Here is a 16,955-nt window from a genome sequence, read left to right on the forward strand (position 1 = left end):
AGTATTAAGAGGGAAAATGATTTCATTGCAGAGGCAGCTTCGATGAATCCACCTCCAAGTTCTGCGTCGCTTGTGTGACAGAAGCTTTTGATTACCTGCATCGACTAGGTATAATCTACAGAGACCTGAAACCAGAAAACTTAATTCTAGATGCTGAAGGTTATCTTAAGTTGGTAAGATGAATTCTGTAACTTACAGTTTCATAAGAGACGTTTCTAAATGCAAAGTTGTGTCATAGTTGCAAATTGCTTTTAATTTTGGGACACCTGCTATTTTCACCATGGGGGCGGGGAGCATAGCGCCTGTGACATTGGCACCCTTAACACAGGGGGAACTGTTACGAACACATTCTTTTTGGCCTAGGAATTGAATATTTCAACCATATTGGTGACTGCTACTAAGGATTCACATAACAGAATGCCTTTCCCATTGGATTTTGTTAATATTTTTGTTTAATATATTTAAATAGGTTTTAATACACTCCTGCTACATATAGGGACTGGCTCTAAGGAATAAGGAAAGAAGATGATAGTCTGTCTCCTGTTCCGAGATAGCCACTGTCTGTATAGGAAGGAAAGATACACATATGAATGTTGGTAGACTTTTTTTTTTTTTTTTTAGTCTTTCTAAGTGATTCAAAAGTACAGCCAGGGCTGAGAATCACAACACTAGACTAGAGGCTCCTTGAAGACAGAGTCTTACCTTGTTCTCCATCTTCATAATCCTCTGATGCCTAACATGCATCCCCTTTCAGTCACACTACCAGTCACATAAACTGCTTTCAGTGTGAAACTAAGAGAAATGGACAGTCATAGAGGGGAGAAACCAAGGCACTCTGGACGTCAGGAGGGAACCCCTCAGGAAGGGGAGCCCAGGCTGAGATTTCCTGAGTTTATCTTGTCAGTATGTCAAGGACATGAAACCATCTCTGAAGTCACATTTGCAAGGATATTAAAAGTTTCTCACATCAGGACTTTCATACATGGAAATAATACTAGCTATCACTTCACACGTAGTTTAGTATGTCATGTGTCAAGACCCGTGCTAAACATTTTGCACTTACTATACTTAACGATGAAGCAGATTTTATCATCCACATGTTACAGTGTGTAATTTAGCCTTAGGAATTAAACTTATTATGTGTAATTGCCAAGCGATTTCTCTCCACAGTGAAGGAGTAAAATAAGTCCTTTCATGTGAAGTCTGGTGAACTTCCAAGAAACATTTTGATCCATTCAAGCTTTATTTTATCTGTGAAAGGCAGCTTTGAGAACTGAGGAGGTACTAACACAGGCCTCAATCATTCCTCTTCTTCACAATTCTTTCATTGGCTATGCCTCTTACACCTATTTAGGGAAACCCTTTGGAATATTCTAGAACTAACACCATGATGAGGAATGCAGACTATCTTTGAGATTCATTCCTTTTTGTTCCCCAGAGCTGTTTTTTAAAAATCAGATAGCATATTTATTATTCATAGCCATGGGGGTTGATAAATATCTCTCTTGTTAGCCAGTGTTATCCATCCAGCTAACTAATTTGTAAACTAGTTAAATGAAGAATGACAACTAAAGCCTCTAGAGATTAAAATGTAAATGTTGAATATTTCCATTTCTAGCTGTATATCAAGCTAGATATGCTGAAATTCTCTCACTACCAAATGTCTAAAAATACTGGAAAAACATGAAAAGCAGTATTACGTGCATGCCTGACTTTATAAGACAGCACTAGGATTTCCCCGAGGTTGGGAACCGTGGTCAAGCAGGAGTATAGCCTAGAACTCAAACAATGAAGCTGATGTCTTGTGGGCACCCAGCGATCCGAGATGGCCCAGAAGTCTGACATTAGTAGCTGCACCTTGTAAGAACAGGAGACCAAGTTTTGGACCTGGGCAGTGTGGGAAGTTGAATCAGAGAACATTTCCCAGAGCCAGCAACCATACAGATTACACTCTCAGAAAAATGGAAAGCCATAAAAAAGATCTAATTTCTAAAGACAGAGTACATGCAAGAAAACATGTTTTTCTCATTATTGGGCTCTTGGTAGAGGAGTAAAAGAGTGTCCTTTAAGAATTCTTGGCCATAGGCTTGTCTTCATGGAGGTTGGGTGCTCGGTCTTCAAAAATGGAAAACCCCACACAAGAATTTGAAAATGGATTCATGTTGGTAACATGCCCAACTTTTCAAGAATCAATGTATATTCTGTCTGGACGAATGTACTCTTAACTCAGGATACAAAGAACTCCCAGGGATAAAGTCCCAGAGAACATGAGCTCACATTTAAAAAAAAAAGGAAAATATATATGAGGGGAAAAAAGGTACCATGAGCATTTCTTGGCAGGTCAATAAGTGCTTCATTATTGGAGTAATCAGATACAAAATGTAAAATAAATCCATCTAATGCCTTTTACAAATAAGAGAGGGAATGACAAATGAGGAAGGGAACAGAGAAAAAAATCTAATAGGTTTAGAAAAAAAACCTAATAAATAAACTTCTATTAATGACTTAAGAATATAATCGAAATGATATGTTTAAGGAAGTTTCATGAATGGTAGAGCAGCTTGCATTGGACTAATCATCATGCTGAGATTAATTATATGTGTAAAAATGTGTGAATGAGAGCAGCAAAAAGTAGACATTTAAACCTTGAGAAAAGGGAATCATGCTGGATGAAGAATCATATTGCTACAGCTGTTTAAGCTGTTCGTTTCAGGACACGCCTTACTATATGAGGCATGGGGATAAATCTTTAGTTAACATCATACGTAACAGTGAAATAGTGAACATTTTCCCATTAGATTGTGAACAAGGTAAGAGTATTTTCTTTCCACCTTTTTTCAACATTATAACAGAGTCTTAGCAAATGAAATAAACCAAGAAAAAGAAATGAAAGGTCAAAGAGGAGAAAGGAAAAAGTCACCTTTTCAGACAACATGATTGTTTATGTAGAAAAACCTAAAGACTCTACCAAAGAAGTGCTAGAAAGAATAAGCATGATTACCAGTACAAAGTCAATATAGAAATAAAATTATAGGGGCTCCTGGGTGGCGCAGTTGTTAAGCGTCTGCCTTCGGCTCAGGGCGTGATCCCGGCATTATGGGATCGAGCCCCACATCAGGCTCCTCTGCTATGAGCCTGCTTCTTCCTCTCCCACTCCCCCTGCTTGTGTTCCCTCTCTCGCTGGCTGTCTCTATCTCTGTCGAATAAATAAATAAAATCTTAAAAAAAAAAGAAATAAAATTATGTCAATTAAGTCAATATATAAATTAAATCAATATATAAATAAAAACTCGATTTTTGTATACTAGCAGTAAATATTTATAAATGAAATAAAATACAATTTATAGTAACATCAAACATTATAAGAAATTTGAATACATTTAAAGTGTAAAAATGCATAAGACCTCCACATTGAAAATCACAAATCGTTACTGAGAAAAAAATATATAACTAAATGGTAAGGTATAGTATGTTCGTATATTGGATAACTCAATATTTGATAAGATGTCCATTCTCCCCAGATTAATTACAGATTTAAGGTCATTGTAATATATATTGGAGCAGGTGCATTTTTAGAAACTGAGGCATTTACTCTAAAATTTACATAGAAACACAGAGTTTAGAAAAGTTAATAACCACTTTGAAAAAAGAAGAACAAAATTGAGCAATTTATAGTATCTGGTACTATAAATTACAGTAATCAAGGCAGTGTCATAACACAGGATAGACAAAGAGCTTAATCTAACAGAATAAAGTCCGGAGATAGACATAGAATCAACTGGTTTTTGCAAAAAGGGAAGAGCCAGCCTTCTCAACAGATGATGCTGTAACAACGAGATCTGCCTATGTGGGAACTGAGCCTGCTCTCACCTCACACAAGATAGAAAAATTAATTCAAGATGGTAATATGGTTATATTTTTACAACATGGGGTAGGCAGAGATTTCTTAGAATACAAATAGTAGTAATCTTAAAAATTTCAGGCTGCTATAATAAAAATATCATAGACTGGGTAACTGAAACAGTAAAGATTTATTTCTCATAGGTTTTAGCTTGGAAAGTCCAAGATCAGGGTGCTGGCAGGTCTGGTATCTGTCTGGTCAGAACCCACTTTTGGGCTGGCAGAGAGCTGCCTTCTCATTCCTTCACATGAGAGAGAAAGACACACACACACACACACACACACACACACACACACACACACACACACAATTTGCGGGGAGCTCTCTCCTTATAAGGGTCCTAATTGCATCATGAGGGCTTGACCTCATGACTTGGTTACCTCCTAAATGCCCTACCTCCAAATACCATCACACTGGGGACTAGGGTTTCAACATACAAATTTTGGGGAGACACAAGCATGCAGTCCATAATAATTGGACTTCATCAAAATTAAAAACTTCTGATAATTAAAATACATTAAGAAAATGAATTGTCGAGCCACAGTCTGGGAGAAAATATTTGCAATACATATAGAAAGGACTCAATTGTATTGGGAAATATATAAATAATTCTTACAGCTCAATAATAAAAAGACAACCCAATTAAAAAAAGGGTCAAAGATCTTGAAAAATCACTTCACAAAAGAAGACATAGGAATGATTAATAAGCCACACCAGTTGTCATCAAGGAAATGCAGATTAAAACCACAGAGAGTAACCATTTCATAGCCACTAACATGACTACAGTTTAAAAGACTGACTGACAATACCAAGTGTTGGTGAGGACTTTCTCCTAAATGCCTAGTGGAGAAAGAAAACTCTTTGAAGAATAGTCTCTCCATTTTATATTGAGTCAAACATACACCTCATCTATGACAAAAAATTCAAATTCCAGGTAGAAACTTCACTCCTTAGCATTTATTTAGGAAAACTGAAATCATGTCTTCCAAAATCCTGGGCAAGAATGTTCATCACGGCTTTATTTCTAAAAGTCCCCAAATCAGAAACAGCCCAAACATCCGTCAGCAATTAAACGTATCAACGTGGTGGCAGTTCAGCAATGGAACACTGCTCAGCAGCAGGAAAGAATGAATTACTATAAGCAGCGATATGAATGCATTTTTAAAACTATGTTGAGCAAAAGGAGCCAGATAAGAGAGTCTTCTGTATGATTACACTTATCAACATTCTAGAATCCATGGTAGACTTCAAAACAATGGTTGCAGAATTCCGGGAGGGGCATTAGACTGGAAAGGAGCATGGGAGCACTTTCTGAGGGAATGAGTGTGTCTCTGTCCTGACTACATGGTAGTTGTGGTTACCTGTATCATCTTCATCAAAACTCAATGAACTGTATGCCAAAAATCTATGCATATTATTGTTTGTAAATTATACATCAATTTGAAAAATGTAGGTTCAATGTCACATGATTCACAAATAAGGAGAAAATCAGTTCACCGAAAGATAAATTTAAGTAATTAACACAGAATGTAGCATAGAGACACACACAAAAAAGATGAAAAATAAGAGAACAGAGTGAGAAGCTCTTAAAGTTACAAATCGGAGTCTAAGATAAAAATAACATAAAAAATGAGGGAAAAGCAGTACTTAAAGAATACCAGCTGAGATTTTTGGGAATTAGAAGAAACACCAATCATCTGGTAAAGGAACCCCAAACAAATCCCATCCGGGACAAATTGTATTTGTTGTAGCTCCTGTCTTTGAGTAACATATTTCTCCAAAATGTAATGGCTTAGAACAACAGGAATCATTTATGATCTCTCACAGTTTCTGTAGGTCAGAATTTGGGGAGTGGTTCAGCTGGGTGGTTCTGACTTGAGGTCTCTCGTGAATTTTCAGTCAGTTGTTCGCTGGGGCTTCAGTCACTTGGAAGCTTGTCTAGGGTTTGACCAGAGCATCTGAATCCAAAGTCACTTACTCATATGGCTGGGAAATTGATGCTTGTTGTTATTTGGGGGCAAGATGGGCCTCTTTAGAGGTTGAATATTTTCATGGCATGGCAGCTGGCTTCCCTCAGAATGAGTCATCCAAGGAAAAGCTATGGTGCCTTTTAAGACTTAACTCTCAGAGTCACATCTCAGAGCTTCTGCTATATTCTGTTGGTCACAAAGGGCCAGCTCTGATTTACTGTGAGGTTTATTGTCGGAGGGGACCACAAAAACAAAGTATTACAAGCTGTCAAAGAGAAAAGACAGTTTACGTATAAAGGAATAAAACTTAGGCTTTCGGTTGACATCACAATAGCAACAAGAGAATCCAGAACGCGGTGGAAGCGTATTTTTAAAATTCGGACAGAAAATAACTAATAAACTTGAATTGTAAATCCAGGGAAACTGCCCTTTAAAAGGGTGATATAAAGGTGTTTTCAAACAAGGTTGAAGGGTGTTTACCACCTTCATACAAAGGATGTGCTTAAGGGAGTTGAAAAAGGATCCCTGATGGAGGGTCTGAGATGCAACCTTAGAAAGATAGTAAACATGACGGTGTACAGGAATCATTCGCATTCTGCCATCTAGTATTGAAAATGAGAAAACACTAAATAACTGAACAGCAGCAGCATGAAGACCGGGAGTCGGTATAATTGGAATTAAAGTAGGAGAAAATGTCAGTCATCTTCAAAGGAGGCAGCAGGAGAGAAGCAGAAAACCTAGGGAACAATCCAAGAGAAAGCACACACCGAGAGCAGAAGGAAATCTAACATGCGTAGAGAGCTCTCCAGATCAAAACGGAAGATTGTCAAGTAGTTTTAAAAAATAAAAATCGGCTATATGTTGTTTACAAGAGACAGACCTAAAGCATGAGGCTGCAGAAAGGTGAAAGTGAAAAGGACAGAAAAAAAATATGTCTGGGAACTAGTCAACAAATTGAAATGCAGGTTTCATTATCAGGAAAGGGGTGTTGCTAGAGATAAAAAGGGTTAGCCTTTCATTTCGTCAAGATGGTATAAAAATCCTGATCTTTTATTTACCTACTAAAATGCTTCAAACATAAGCAGAATTTGAAAGAACAAATAAGGAGGCACGAAGCACTGTAGGAAATTTTAATACACCTCTCTCAGAAATTGATGGAACATTCAGACCAAATAGCAGTAAAGCGGTAGAAGATGTGCACAACACAATTAATAAACTCGATCTAATGGGCTTATAGAATATTGTTCCCAAGAGTTGAAGAATACAAATTAACGAAATGTGATCATCCATTAGGGCCATTAAGCAAGTTTCAGCAAATATGAGAAATAGGAATTGGGTTGCCGGCTGGCAGCCCAGCGGAGCTGTTCTCCTGAGAGTTCTGGAGGGGATTGCAGTAAGGATGGGGGTGGTGGAGGTGCCTGGTGACAGCACAGCGAGAATGCGTGTCTGGGTGATGGACACTGGGCTGTCCAGCCTCGGACATCAAGTCTTCGAGGATGAGAGACCCCATGTAAGGCTGAACGTGGCCTCATTCACCAATTTTGATTATATGGTGTTTTTCATCTTCCTACATCATTTCTTGGCAATATCTGCAAGGGATCAGATATCTAAGGATAGAAAGAAAGGAATGGTGGTTTGGGTTTTTTTGTTGTTTTGTTGTGGGTTTTTTGTGTTTTTTTTTGTGTGTGGTTTTTTGTTGTTGTTTGTTTGTTTGTTTTTCATTTTTTACCAGGAAAGCATAACCAAGGAAAGCTTGGGGGAAAAGACCCATGTAAGAGAAAGGTCTTGGTTTTAGAAGTGTCTCTCTAGAGGGTATAGAGATGTGTCTTTCTGTGATAATTACAGGGGATGAGTTTGTAGTGTGGGGTGAAGACTTCATTCTACTCTTCTTCCCCAATTAACAATTGAGATGACCAACTAGATTTGTTTCCAGATGAATCCTACCTGGTCCCAGCTGTCTATATCAGTGAACACACTGAGAGGAGATTAAGGATTAGCAGATATTACTAAAAGAACTTCACATCACCATCTCTCACCGGCCCATCGGATAACTTCAAGGCCAAGGAAAGCCGATGAAGGCAATAATGGTTAAGAGTCTTTCTTTTGGTTATCATGAATGAATCAAAGACAATAATAAGGTGTAGGACAGTACTTAAAGAGTTTAAAGAAAAATCCACCTTGTTCTCAACCCAAGCAGAATTAATATAGTAGTTTCCCTTCTTGGGTTTGCTCAGCAGAAAACTTGGTGGTAATTCAATAAATCAATAAACATTCTGTATGGTTGTGTTATTAACTCATCATTCATCAATAAATGTTCTATATGGTTGTGCTCTTAACTCGTGTGAGTAATAACACTTGTCATGTGGTAATAGAGCAACTTAATCCTATAGTGAGAATTATATAAGAAAATACAATGTAGAACATATTAAATGTTGATATTGTTGCCTACTTCTCTAAGACCTACCTTCCCCTCTATGCTAATAGCCCCATGAGGGCAGAAACCATGCTATGGTGTTTAGTGTCAGACCTAGAACATTGCTTAGCATATAAGAAGGAATGAAAAGTCAGAGGGGCAGCTTCCTCCTTGCTCCCAAAATAGGAGCATAAAGGTTTTGTTCACTGATGTCAATGTATTTGTTAGAAGTTAAAAACAAAATCTGAAAAAACAAACAAAACAGGAAGAAACCACTAACAAAAATCGTAACTTATCTCACTGGAATTTTAAGGATATTCCAAAATAACTCAAGGATCCGTGAAGAAGAAATTTTAATGAATATTATAAAACTGAGCCACACAACAGAAACTACATATCAGCACATGTGGTCACAGCTAAAATGATAGTGACAGTAACATTTGTAGTCTTAAATGTCTCAACTAGGAAATAAGAAAGGCTAAAAATTAATGAGCTAAGCATTCGACTTAAGAAGATGGAAATGGAAGAAGCACAATAAAACCAAGGAAAAGATGGAAAAAATAAAGTTAAGAATATTAATTAATAAAATATGAAAACAAAGGGATACAGAGCCAAAGGTTGATGTTTTGAAAAGATTAATAAAATTAACAAAGTGGAAATATTCTTCAAAAGAAAACAGAGAAGAGGTACAGATAAATACCATTATGAATGAATATCATTTCAGTTAAAGCAGAGATTTATGTGGATTAGAAAGTATTTGGGCACCTTTACTACTATATATGAAATATCTATTTATTTATATATATACTATATATATACACTATAGATATGATATGTGATATCATATATATGATATATATATCATATATATATATAGTTAGGTTCTGGTGAGGGCTCTTTCTGGTTTGAAGATGGCCGTCCTCTCACCCTGTTCTCACGTGGCAGAGAGAGATCATCTTTCTTGTGTCTCTTTACATAAGGGCACTAATCCTATTCATGAGGATGTCACCTTTGTGGCCTAATTACCTCCCAAAGGTCCAACCTCCAAATATCATTATATTGGGGATTAGAGCTTCAACATAGGAATTTTGTACACACACAGACATTCAGTCTGTAGCACACCACATCCAGAGAATTCACTCAAGGACTTATAATACTAATCAGATGTGAATTCTTTCAGAAAGCAGTAAGACATAGTTTCCGTCTTATTCTGTGAGGCTACTGTAAACTTGGTTCTCCAAAGGAAACTCCCAGGGAAGACCAATTAATGTCCCATCTAGCTCATAGATTTAGTGTAAAAATCATAAGTAAAGTATTAGCAAACTGAATATAAATTATAAGACATCATAATAAAATGAATATATCTCAGGAATTCAAGCATAGTTTAACATTAAAAATTCTCTTAAACCAAATCACCATTTTAATAGATTAGAAAAGAAAATTCTTTCGGCCACCCAATAGATACAAAGAAAATTTTGATATGTTTCTACATTCAATTATGATAAAATCTTAGCTAACCAGGAATAGAAATAAATTTTATTAACCCAATGAAAGATACCTAACAAAAATTTGGAGCAAACACTGTACATAATGATGAAACGTTAGAAGTATGCTTTTAAAAGTCAGTGAAATAAGCACTTCTATATTTTATTGGCAGTTCTAACCCAATGGAGGAAGATATAAATAAAATTAAAAGAAAGACTGAGACATAAACAACAAAACCTATTTTCTTATGTGATATGATTATGTAGAAATCCAGACTATAACAACAAATTTTTAAAATTAAGTGAAGAATTTAGTATGATTGCTGGTTATAAGATTAATAGTGTAAGAACTCAGTGTATTTTTAAATATCAGAAATGTAGTTGATATTTAGGACTACGAATATCCTTTTAAAAAAGCCTACAGATATGTTTACATAAAAAAATAAAAATAGAATGTATCTTCAAATACGTCTAACGAAAATGTGTAAAAGCTTTATTGGGAAACTTAGACGAATTTATAGAAAGACAATAAAAACATGTAGATTAATAGGCTCATTCTCTTTCTTCTGGGCACAGAGCTAGACAACATATCCCATCTTTCCTTGTGGCCGGCTGTGGCCCTGTGGCACAGTTCTAGCTAGAGAAGTGTGAGCTGACACGCTTGTCACCACAATCAAACCTGGGTGATAGCGACCTCTGCAGATGATCTCTACACAGTCTTTATGACTTGTGGCTAAAAAACACTGAGATTTAAAGTTGGCAGAGCCATAAAGTGCAAGATGCCAGGGGTGCCCAGGTGGCTCAGTTGGTTGAGTGTCCAGCTCTTGATTTCGGCTCAGGTCAGGATCTCAGCTCAGGTCATGATTTCAGGATTGTGGGACTGAGCCCCACGTGGAGCTCTGTGCTCAGCAGGGACTCTGGGATTCTGTATCTTGGTCTCCCTCGGCCCCCCTCCCCTGCTCATACTCGCTCTCTCTCTCTCTCTCTTTCAAATAAAAAAAAAAAAAAAATGGAAGGAGCCTGTGTCCCTGACCCACTTCTTAGAGATCCCCCTACTGCTCAAGAAAATTCATCATGAGGAGTAAATAAATGCCGAGTGTAAACTTTTATACTTTCTTAGGTGTGTTTGTTACAGCAGCTCCAGCGTAACCCTAAGTCAGAAAGATGTAGGTTTCAAAATAACAAGACTCAACATCATAAAGATAGGAAGAGTCTCCAAAATGATCTATAGATCAGATACACTTCAGCGGAATTCCAGCAAAGCTTTTCATGAAGTTTGGCAAACCGATTCTAAAGTTTATAAAGACTAACCAAGGGCCAAGAACAGCCAAGACATTTCTGAAGGCAAACAAGAAGAGGGTGGGAGGAAATTCTCTCAGATACCAGAATTAAATGCTGTCGTTCAAACTAATTACTAATGCGGGGGGGGGAATGTGCATTAAAACCGCAGTGATTTAATACTTACAAATGGCAAAAATAAAAGTTAATCACTAAAGGACAGTAAGGGCGCAGAGCAACTGGAACTCTGTGCTGGGGAAGGGGGAGGTAATGCAGTATGATCCTTAATGAAAGTAATCTGACAACGTGTAGTAAACGTGTAGTAAAATTGAAGACACCACATCTCTGATCTTGTAATTCTACCATCTTACATGTCCCTCTGCTAGGTAACTGGAAAATGATACTAATAGAAGCATTTCGTGATAGCACACAATTAGATTTAGGACAGCTGCCCATCAGCAGCATAACGGACAAAAAAAAATCATTGCGTGTTAATTCGTGGTGTGTGATACAGCAATGAAAATAAAGGTACCCCAATATCAGTTAAATTCACAAAGATAATTTTAAATGAAAATAGGCAGTTTGCCCAATAATAGATGTAAGATTTTTCTAAAGTTCTTAAAAATAAGAGCTTATTTTACTTAAGGATCTGAAATACGTGGTAAAATTAGAAAGGAATGCGAGTACCTGACAAACCCCAAAGTCAGGGTCGTGGTGACCTGTTGGCGACGTGCAGCGGGTCGTGGGGGAGCACACGGGGCTTCTGCTTTGGCGCTGCTCCATTAAGCTGGTGGTGGCTGCGGGGGTGCCTCTATGCTCACGCTTCATACCCTGCACATGGGTCACATCCCTTTATACGTTTCAAGTTTTTCCTAACTTAAATAAAAGTGATTATCAGCTCCCACTATATTCTTTCTGCCAGGCCATTGTTAGCTGTACTTAGTAAGTAGTGATGAAGATTTCCCCACCAATGTGCTGAGTCTATGTTGATTTTTCTCTAAAACTCTTCTACTTCCTCATCAATTTATATATAACGGGAAGTTCCCTTTGGAAGCTGGTTCAGGTCTCACCTCAAGCATCCACGACCTTCCTAGACTTTAATTTTCTCCTCTTTAACTTCGGGATGATATCCCTCGCTCCCCAAGCCGTTGTGAAGATCTCACATGTACATATACATAGCATTCACACATCTCATCGAAGCTGATGTTAACGGTTATCTCTTCAGATTTTTTTCGCCAAACAGGTGTTGAACATCTGCTGTGTTACAAATGCTGTAGGGGTTACAAAATGAATAAGATACAACGCTTCTCCTCAAGGAGCTAGATTGTTTCACACACAAGTAGAGGATACTGCCGCAAAAGACAGAACTGTGGGACATAAACAGGGTTAAGGTACCTCAGAGGAGAAAGGAATTGGTTCTGTGAATTCAAGGACGGCTTCAAAGAGGTGGTGGCATAGGAGATGAGCCTCCAAAGAGTTTTTCAGTTTGTGCTCATGCTTGCAGAGCTCCCCTTCAACTTGCCCACTTTCTAGTAAATGTGCAACTTGTGGGCGTGAGTCACCACACCCCCATAAAGAATGGGTTGTTGCCATGAAAGATGCATACCTTAGCCTCCCTCCCTCCCCCTCCCACCCAGTGGAAGCCATCCATGGTTGCCTGTTCTACTGGATGGACGTTGGTATCACAAGGACGTGAAATCATCTTTGCTTGTTGCAGACAGAATAAACAGATTCCATTGTACCCTTGTCTAGACTTGGGCAAAGTAGGTGCCCTGAAAATTCCACATAAATATTTTTTTGGAATGTTATGTCCCCATGAGTCATTTGGCTTAATTAGACTGGTCATTTTGTATCCATTTTTTATGTGACCAAGGGAACCAATAGCTGACAAATTTACTGACCCAGAGAGAAACTTCTGGGAAAAAGCTAATACTTACAGGACTCAGGGTCCAGCAAGCCACAATGCTAATTTTTCTATTTCTGAATGATGCAATCACCACTGCAGATTTAGAAGCATCTTAAAACTTTCTAGTTCATTAAAATCTTTGGAGGCTTGATGTTTTTAAACTCAACATCATGTAAGCTGCCTTTCATAATGGAAATTTTTTAGAGACAAGAGAAAACCTGTGTGTGGCTTCTCTGGATATTCTTCTTGAAAGCTCAGTTTTGTTAGTAGAATTAAAAAAAAAGTGTGTGGTCTATTTTCTTGCCTTCTAGAATGATCCTTTAAAACATTAGTCAGGACATGTATAACCCTTCTCTAAATTCTCCAGTGGCCTCTTAGACCAAAAAAAAAATAATAATAATAAAATAAAATAAAAATCTGAAGTTCTTGTTGGGGTTTACCAGACCAATACATAATCTGCCCTCACTTCCTGTCTCTCTTCCCCTCACACACAGTGGCCCAGCCACACTGGCCTTCTTGCCGATCCTTAAACTTACCATTCACGTTCCCAAAAGCTAGGGCCCTCGCACTGCTCTTTCTCTGTCGGAATCACTCTTGCTCAGATTTTTACAGAGCCCTTTTTATTTCATGCAGATTCCTGCTGAAATCTGCTCAAATGCTACCTCCTCAGAGAGCCTTTTCCTAGTCACCTTACTTAAAGTAAAATTCCTGTTGATCTCCATCCCTCACTCTGCCATGTTTCCTCACAGCATATGTCACTATCTGGCATTATTATATACGATCTTCTGTTTTCATGCTTGTTCTCCTCTTTCTCTCAAATGTAATCTCTGAGAGGACTGGGGCTTTGTCTGTATCCTGGTGCTTGGTACATTCTGGTATTCAGTAGATACTCAGGGAGTGAAGGAAGGAAGGAACTTATGTTTCGGAACTTATGTTGCCTAGAAGAGAGAGTGTTAAAAAGACTGAAGCTTCGTGGTGGAAATCATGGTGGTATAAGACAGAGGTGGTGTGAATGGTCATAGAAAATACACAGAACTCGACGTTAGACGATCTGAGGCCTTCTTGATTCGGCATGCGCCTTTGGATAGGTCTGAGTGTCAGTTTCCTCTGACCAAATGGATTAGACTAAAGTTGATAGATCAAAGAAAAGTGGTAAGTTCTCATAAATCTTAAAATGTTAATATAATGATGGCCATCTCTGTGGGTCATATTCAAATACTACAAAAGCAAAACCAGCTATTCAAATTAAAATTCACCATTTTCAGAGCTCGAAAAACTTTCCTAAACATCTAATGAACACGCAATCATTTTTAAAAGGAAAACTTAAATGCAATGAAAAAAAATGAGTTGAAAGCCTATTATGAAACAGCAAAATATAATATTTCCATATGTGCATACACACAAATGCAATTATAAGCATTGCTTTCTTGTCTCTTAAATTTCAGTATTTATAAAATTAGCTAGGATTTTCATATTGGTTCTTTCTCTGAGGGATAAGTAGATAAGCTAATCTCAGCTGGTTACAAATTTTAATTTCATAGTATCCCCAGCATTCCCTTAGATACAATCTTTATGAGTCATTTTGTATAGATAAAAGAAAACAGTAAAATCCCACTTCAAATTAGGCTGTTTAAATTCCCTTTTTCTAATAAGGAAATCCTTGCTGTTACATGGTAAGTACTAAAAAGCATTAGTGGAAAGCTAAATTTCTAAGAGATTTATTTAGGGTAAAACAAACACTTTAAATAGTAGTATTGGAATACATAAAGGAGGGCTGGATTTTATGGTTCATTGACATACTCTTTTAGGTGAGGGCCAATTTTGATATGTTAACCTTATTTATTTTTTTTACTCAATATTATTGCCATATTATTGCAATAGTCCATGTGCACAATGAAACTATTAAAATGTGCATGTTGAGGCTCAGGTATAATTTGTGTGTCTGTTTCCTTCAGGGAGGTGAAGGGCGGTTTTATTAAAATAATGCCTGCATGTATTAGAGATGAAAAGTACATGCTGAACAACGCCTGTGGGCAGAAACCAGCTGTTTGTTTTGTGGGGCAGGCTGTCAGTAACGTACACTGGCTGCATTCAGTGAGCAAGTTCTCTTGTCCTTCCAGCCTTGTCCCCCTTCTCTATTCTGTGCGCAGAGTTTGTTCATTAAATAGAGTCTCAGAGAAGTGGAGGGGCCTGTTCTGAAAAGACGGATGAGGGTAGCACCAATTCATTACCCGAGGAGGGTTCCTGATTCTCAGTCAGGCCGAGCTCAGATATCACCTCCTCTTGACATCTTCCCCAGTGGTCTTCTCCCTAATGTTCCAGAAAATAATGTATATATTTTTTGGCCCTCTGCATAATCTTCTACTCTATCATGTATCGCATGAAATAATGTTGATCGCATATGTGTCAGTATTCCCAACACTCTGAGTTTCCCCGAGGCAACTCTGTGCGTGTAAGCCTAGTACAGAGCCTGGCCTATAGTGGGTCCTGACTGTGTCTTTTCAGAACAGGTAAGTTCCTGCAGGTGCTATTCACCACTGACCTGCCAGAGAAGGACTCGAAGTGTCCATAGTCTGGCCAAAGTTGAGAAGAGATGATCCTGGCTTTTTTGTTGGAATGCCAAAATGTAAAGGGTGCAGACATTGTGCATGATGGTTTTTAAAGATAGACCAGAATTTTAAGACTCCCTTTTTCTCAACAATGGTCTCTTTCCCAAACTCTCAATTTTGTTATTACTTTTCTTTTCATGATGGAGCTTGAAGTGCACCAAGGTCTATCACTTCCCCTTTCTCTCCTCTTCCTCATGAATGCCACCATTGATTAGAAAATTATCTGTCTGCACGCTCTGAGCTGTACATTTGTTGTGATGGTCTAGCCATTCTTTGCTAACCATTCTTCTCATCTTCTAGGGGTCATGGGCATAAAGGTGTGTGCATGGAACTTCCTCCAGTGTAACTAGATTTATACCTGGTCCTGCAAAAGAATAAATGTGAGGGTCAGTGGTGTGTGTGCATGTGTGTGTGTGTGTGTGTGTGTGTGTGTGTGTGTGTGTATGAAGGGGAGGGTGGAGGTATAGACAGAAGGTAGGAGAAGTTAGCGGGAGACGTAAAGAAGAGCATGAGTTTTATGGTCTCTGAAAATGTCTTTGACATTCTTTTCCAGGTTGACTTTGGATTTGCGAAGAAAATAGGATCTGGACAGAAAACGTGGACATTCTGCGGAACTCCAGAGTATGTAGCCCCCGAGGTCATTCTCAACAAAGGACATGACTTCAGCGTGGATTTTTGGTCTCTGGGAATTCTGGTGTATGAGCTCCTAACCGGCAAGTAAGTACCTTCAGTTCACAGAAGTGCCACAATAATTTACTAACGATAACAAATATATAACTTAAGGGTTTAACATGTTAGAAATGTTTTTGATCAAGTGTGATGACTCTTTCCCTTTGTATATTTTACATATAGCATGCTTGCTGGTTTGTAAAGTGGAGAAAACATTCAGGAAGGCACAGGAAAGAAGTACAGGATCGTTTTGGTTTACCTAAAATGGCGAGGCCTGTTATTACAGATAGCCTGTTAAATGTGTGAAGGTTGTGGCAATTCCGTTTTAAGAATAAGGAGAAGAATTGAGGCTGTGGGCTGTAATTACTTCCTCTCATATTCCTCTCATATATATTTTTCATAATTGAGAAAAGAGTATTCATGTTTCAATTAAATCCATTAAACAATGAAACTAAATTTAGCTGAGTTCTTCCATCTTCCCAATAAATCATTAACCAGAAAAGCCAAGAGAAAGGAACGTAGCTGGATTTAAATTTTAATCTCCTTGTCAACTGCTTTCTAGAGGTGCTAATGAACAGAGACCAGATACAGCAGGAGGGGTAGCAGTTCAAATTGAATTGTCACCCCTGGAGGGATTAAAGGGCTATATTAATGAATCCAGGATCCCAAATATTCCACATGTGTGCACACATACACATGTGGGCACACGCATTTTCACACAAACA

General features: G+C 38.0%; 1 protein-coding gene across 1 annotated transcript in view; it reads left to right on the forward strand.

The window, feature by feature from the left end:
* PRKG2 (protein kinase cGMP-dependent 2) overlaps positions 1-16,955 on the forward strand; it is a 99,893-nt gene that overhangs the window by 68,358 nt on the left and 14,580 nt on the right. Inside the window, exons 14-15 of the mRNA XM_045790326.2 lie at positions 32-173; positions 16,115-16,278. Of these exons, the coding sequence (XP_045646282.1) occupies positions 32-173; positions 16,115-16,278 (306 nt within the window). The remainder of the gene's footprint in view (positions 1-31; positions 174-16,114; positions 16,279-16,955) is intronic.

This window comes from Ursus americanus, chromosome 8, assembly GCF_024610735.1.
Source record: "Ursus americanus isolate L20-20 chromosome 8, mUrsAme1.1.p, whole genome shotgun sequence".
Classification (NCBI taxonomy): Eukaryota; Metazoa; Chordata; class Mammalia; order Carnivora; family Ursidae; genus Ursus; species Ursus americanus.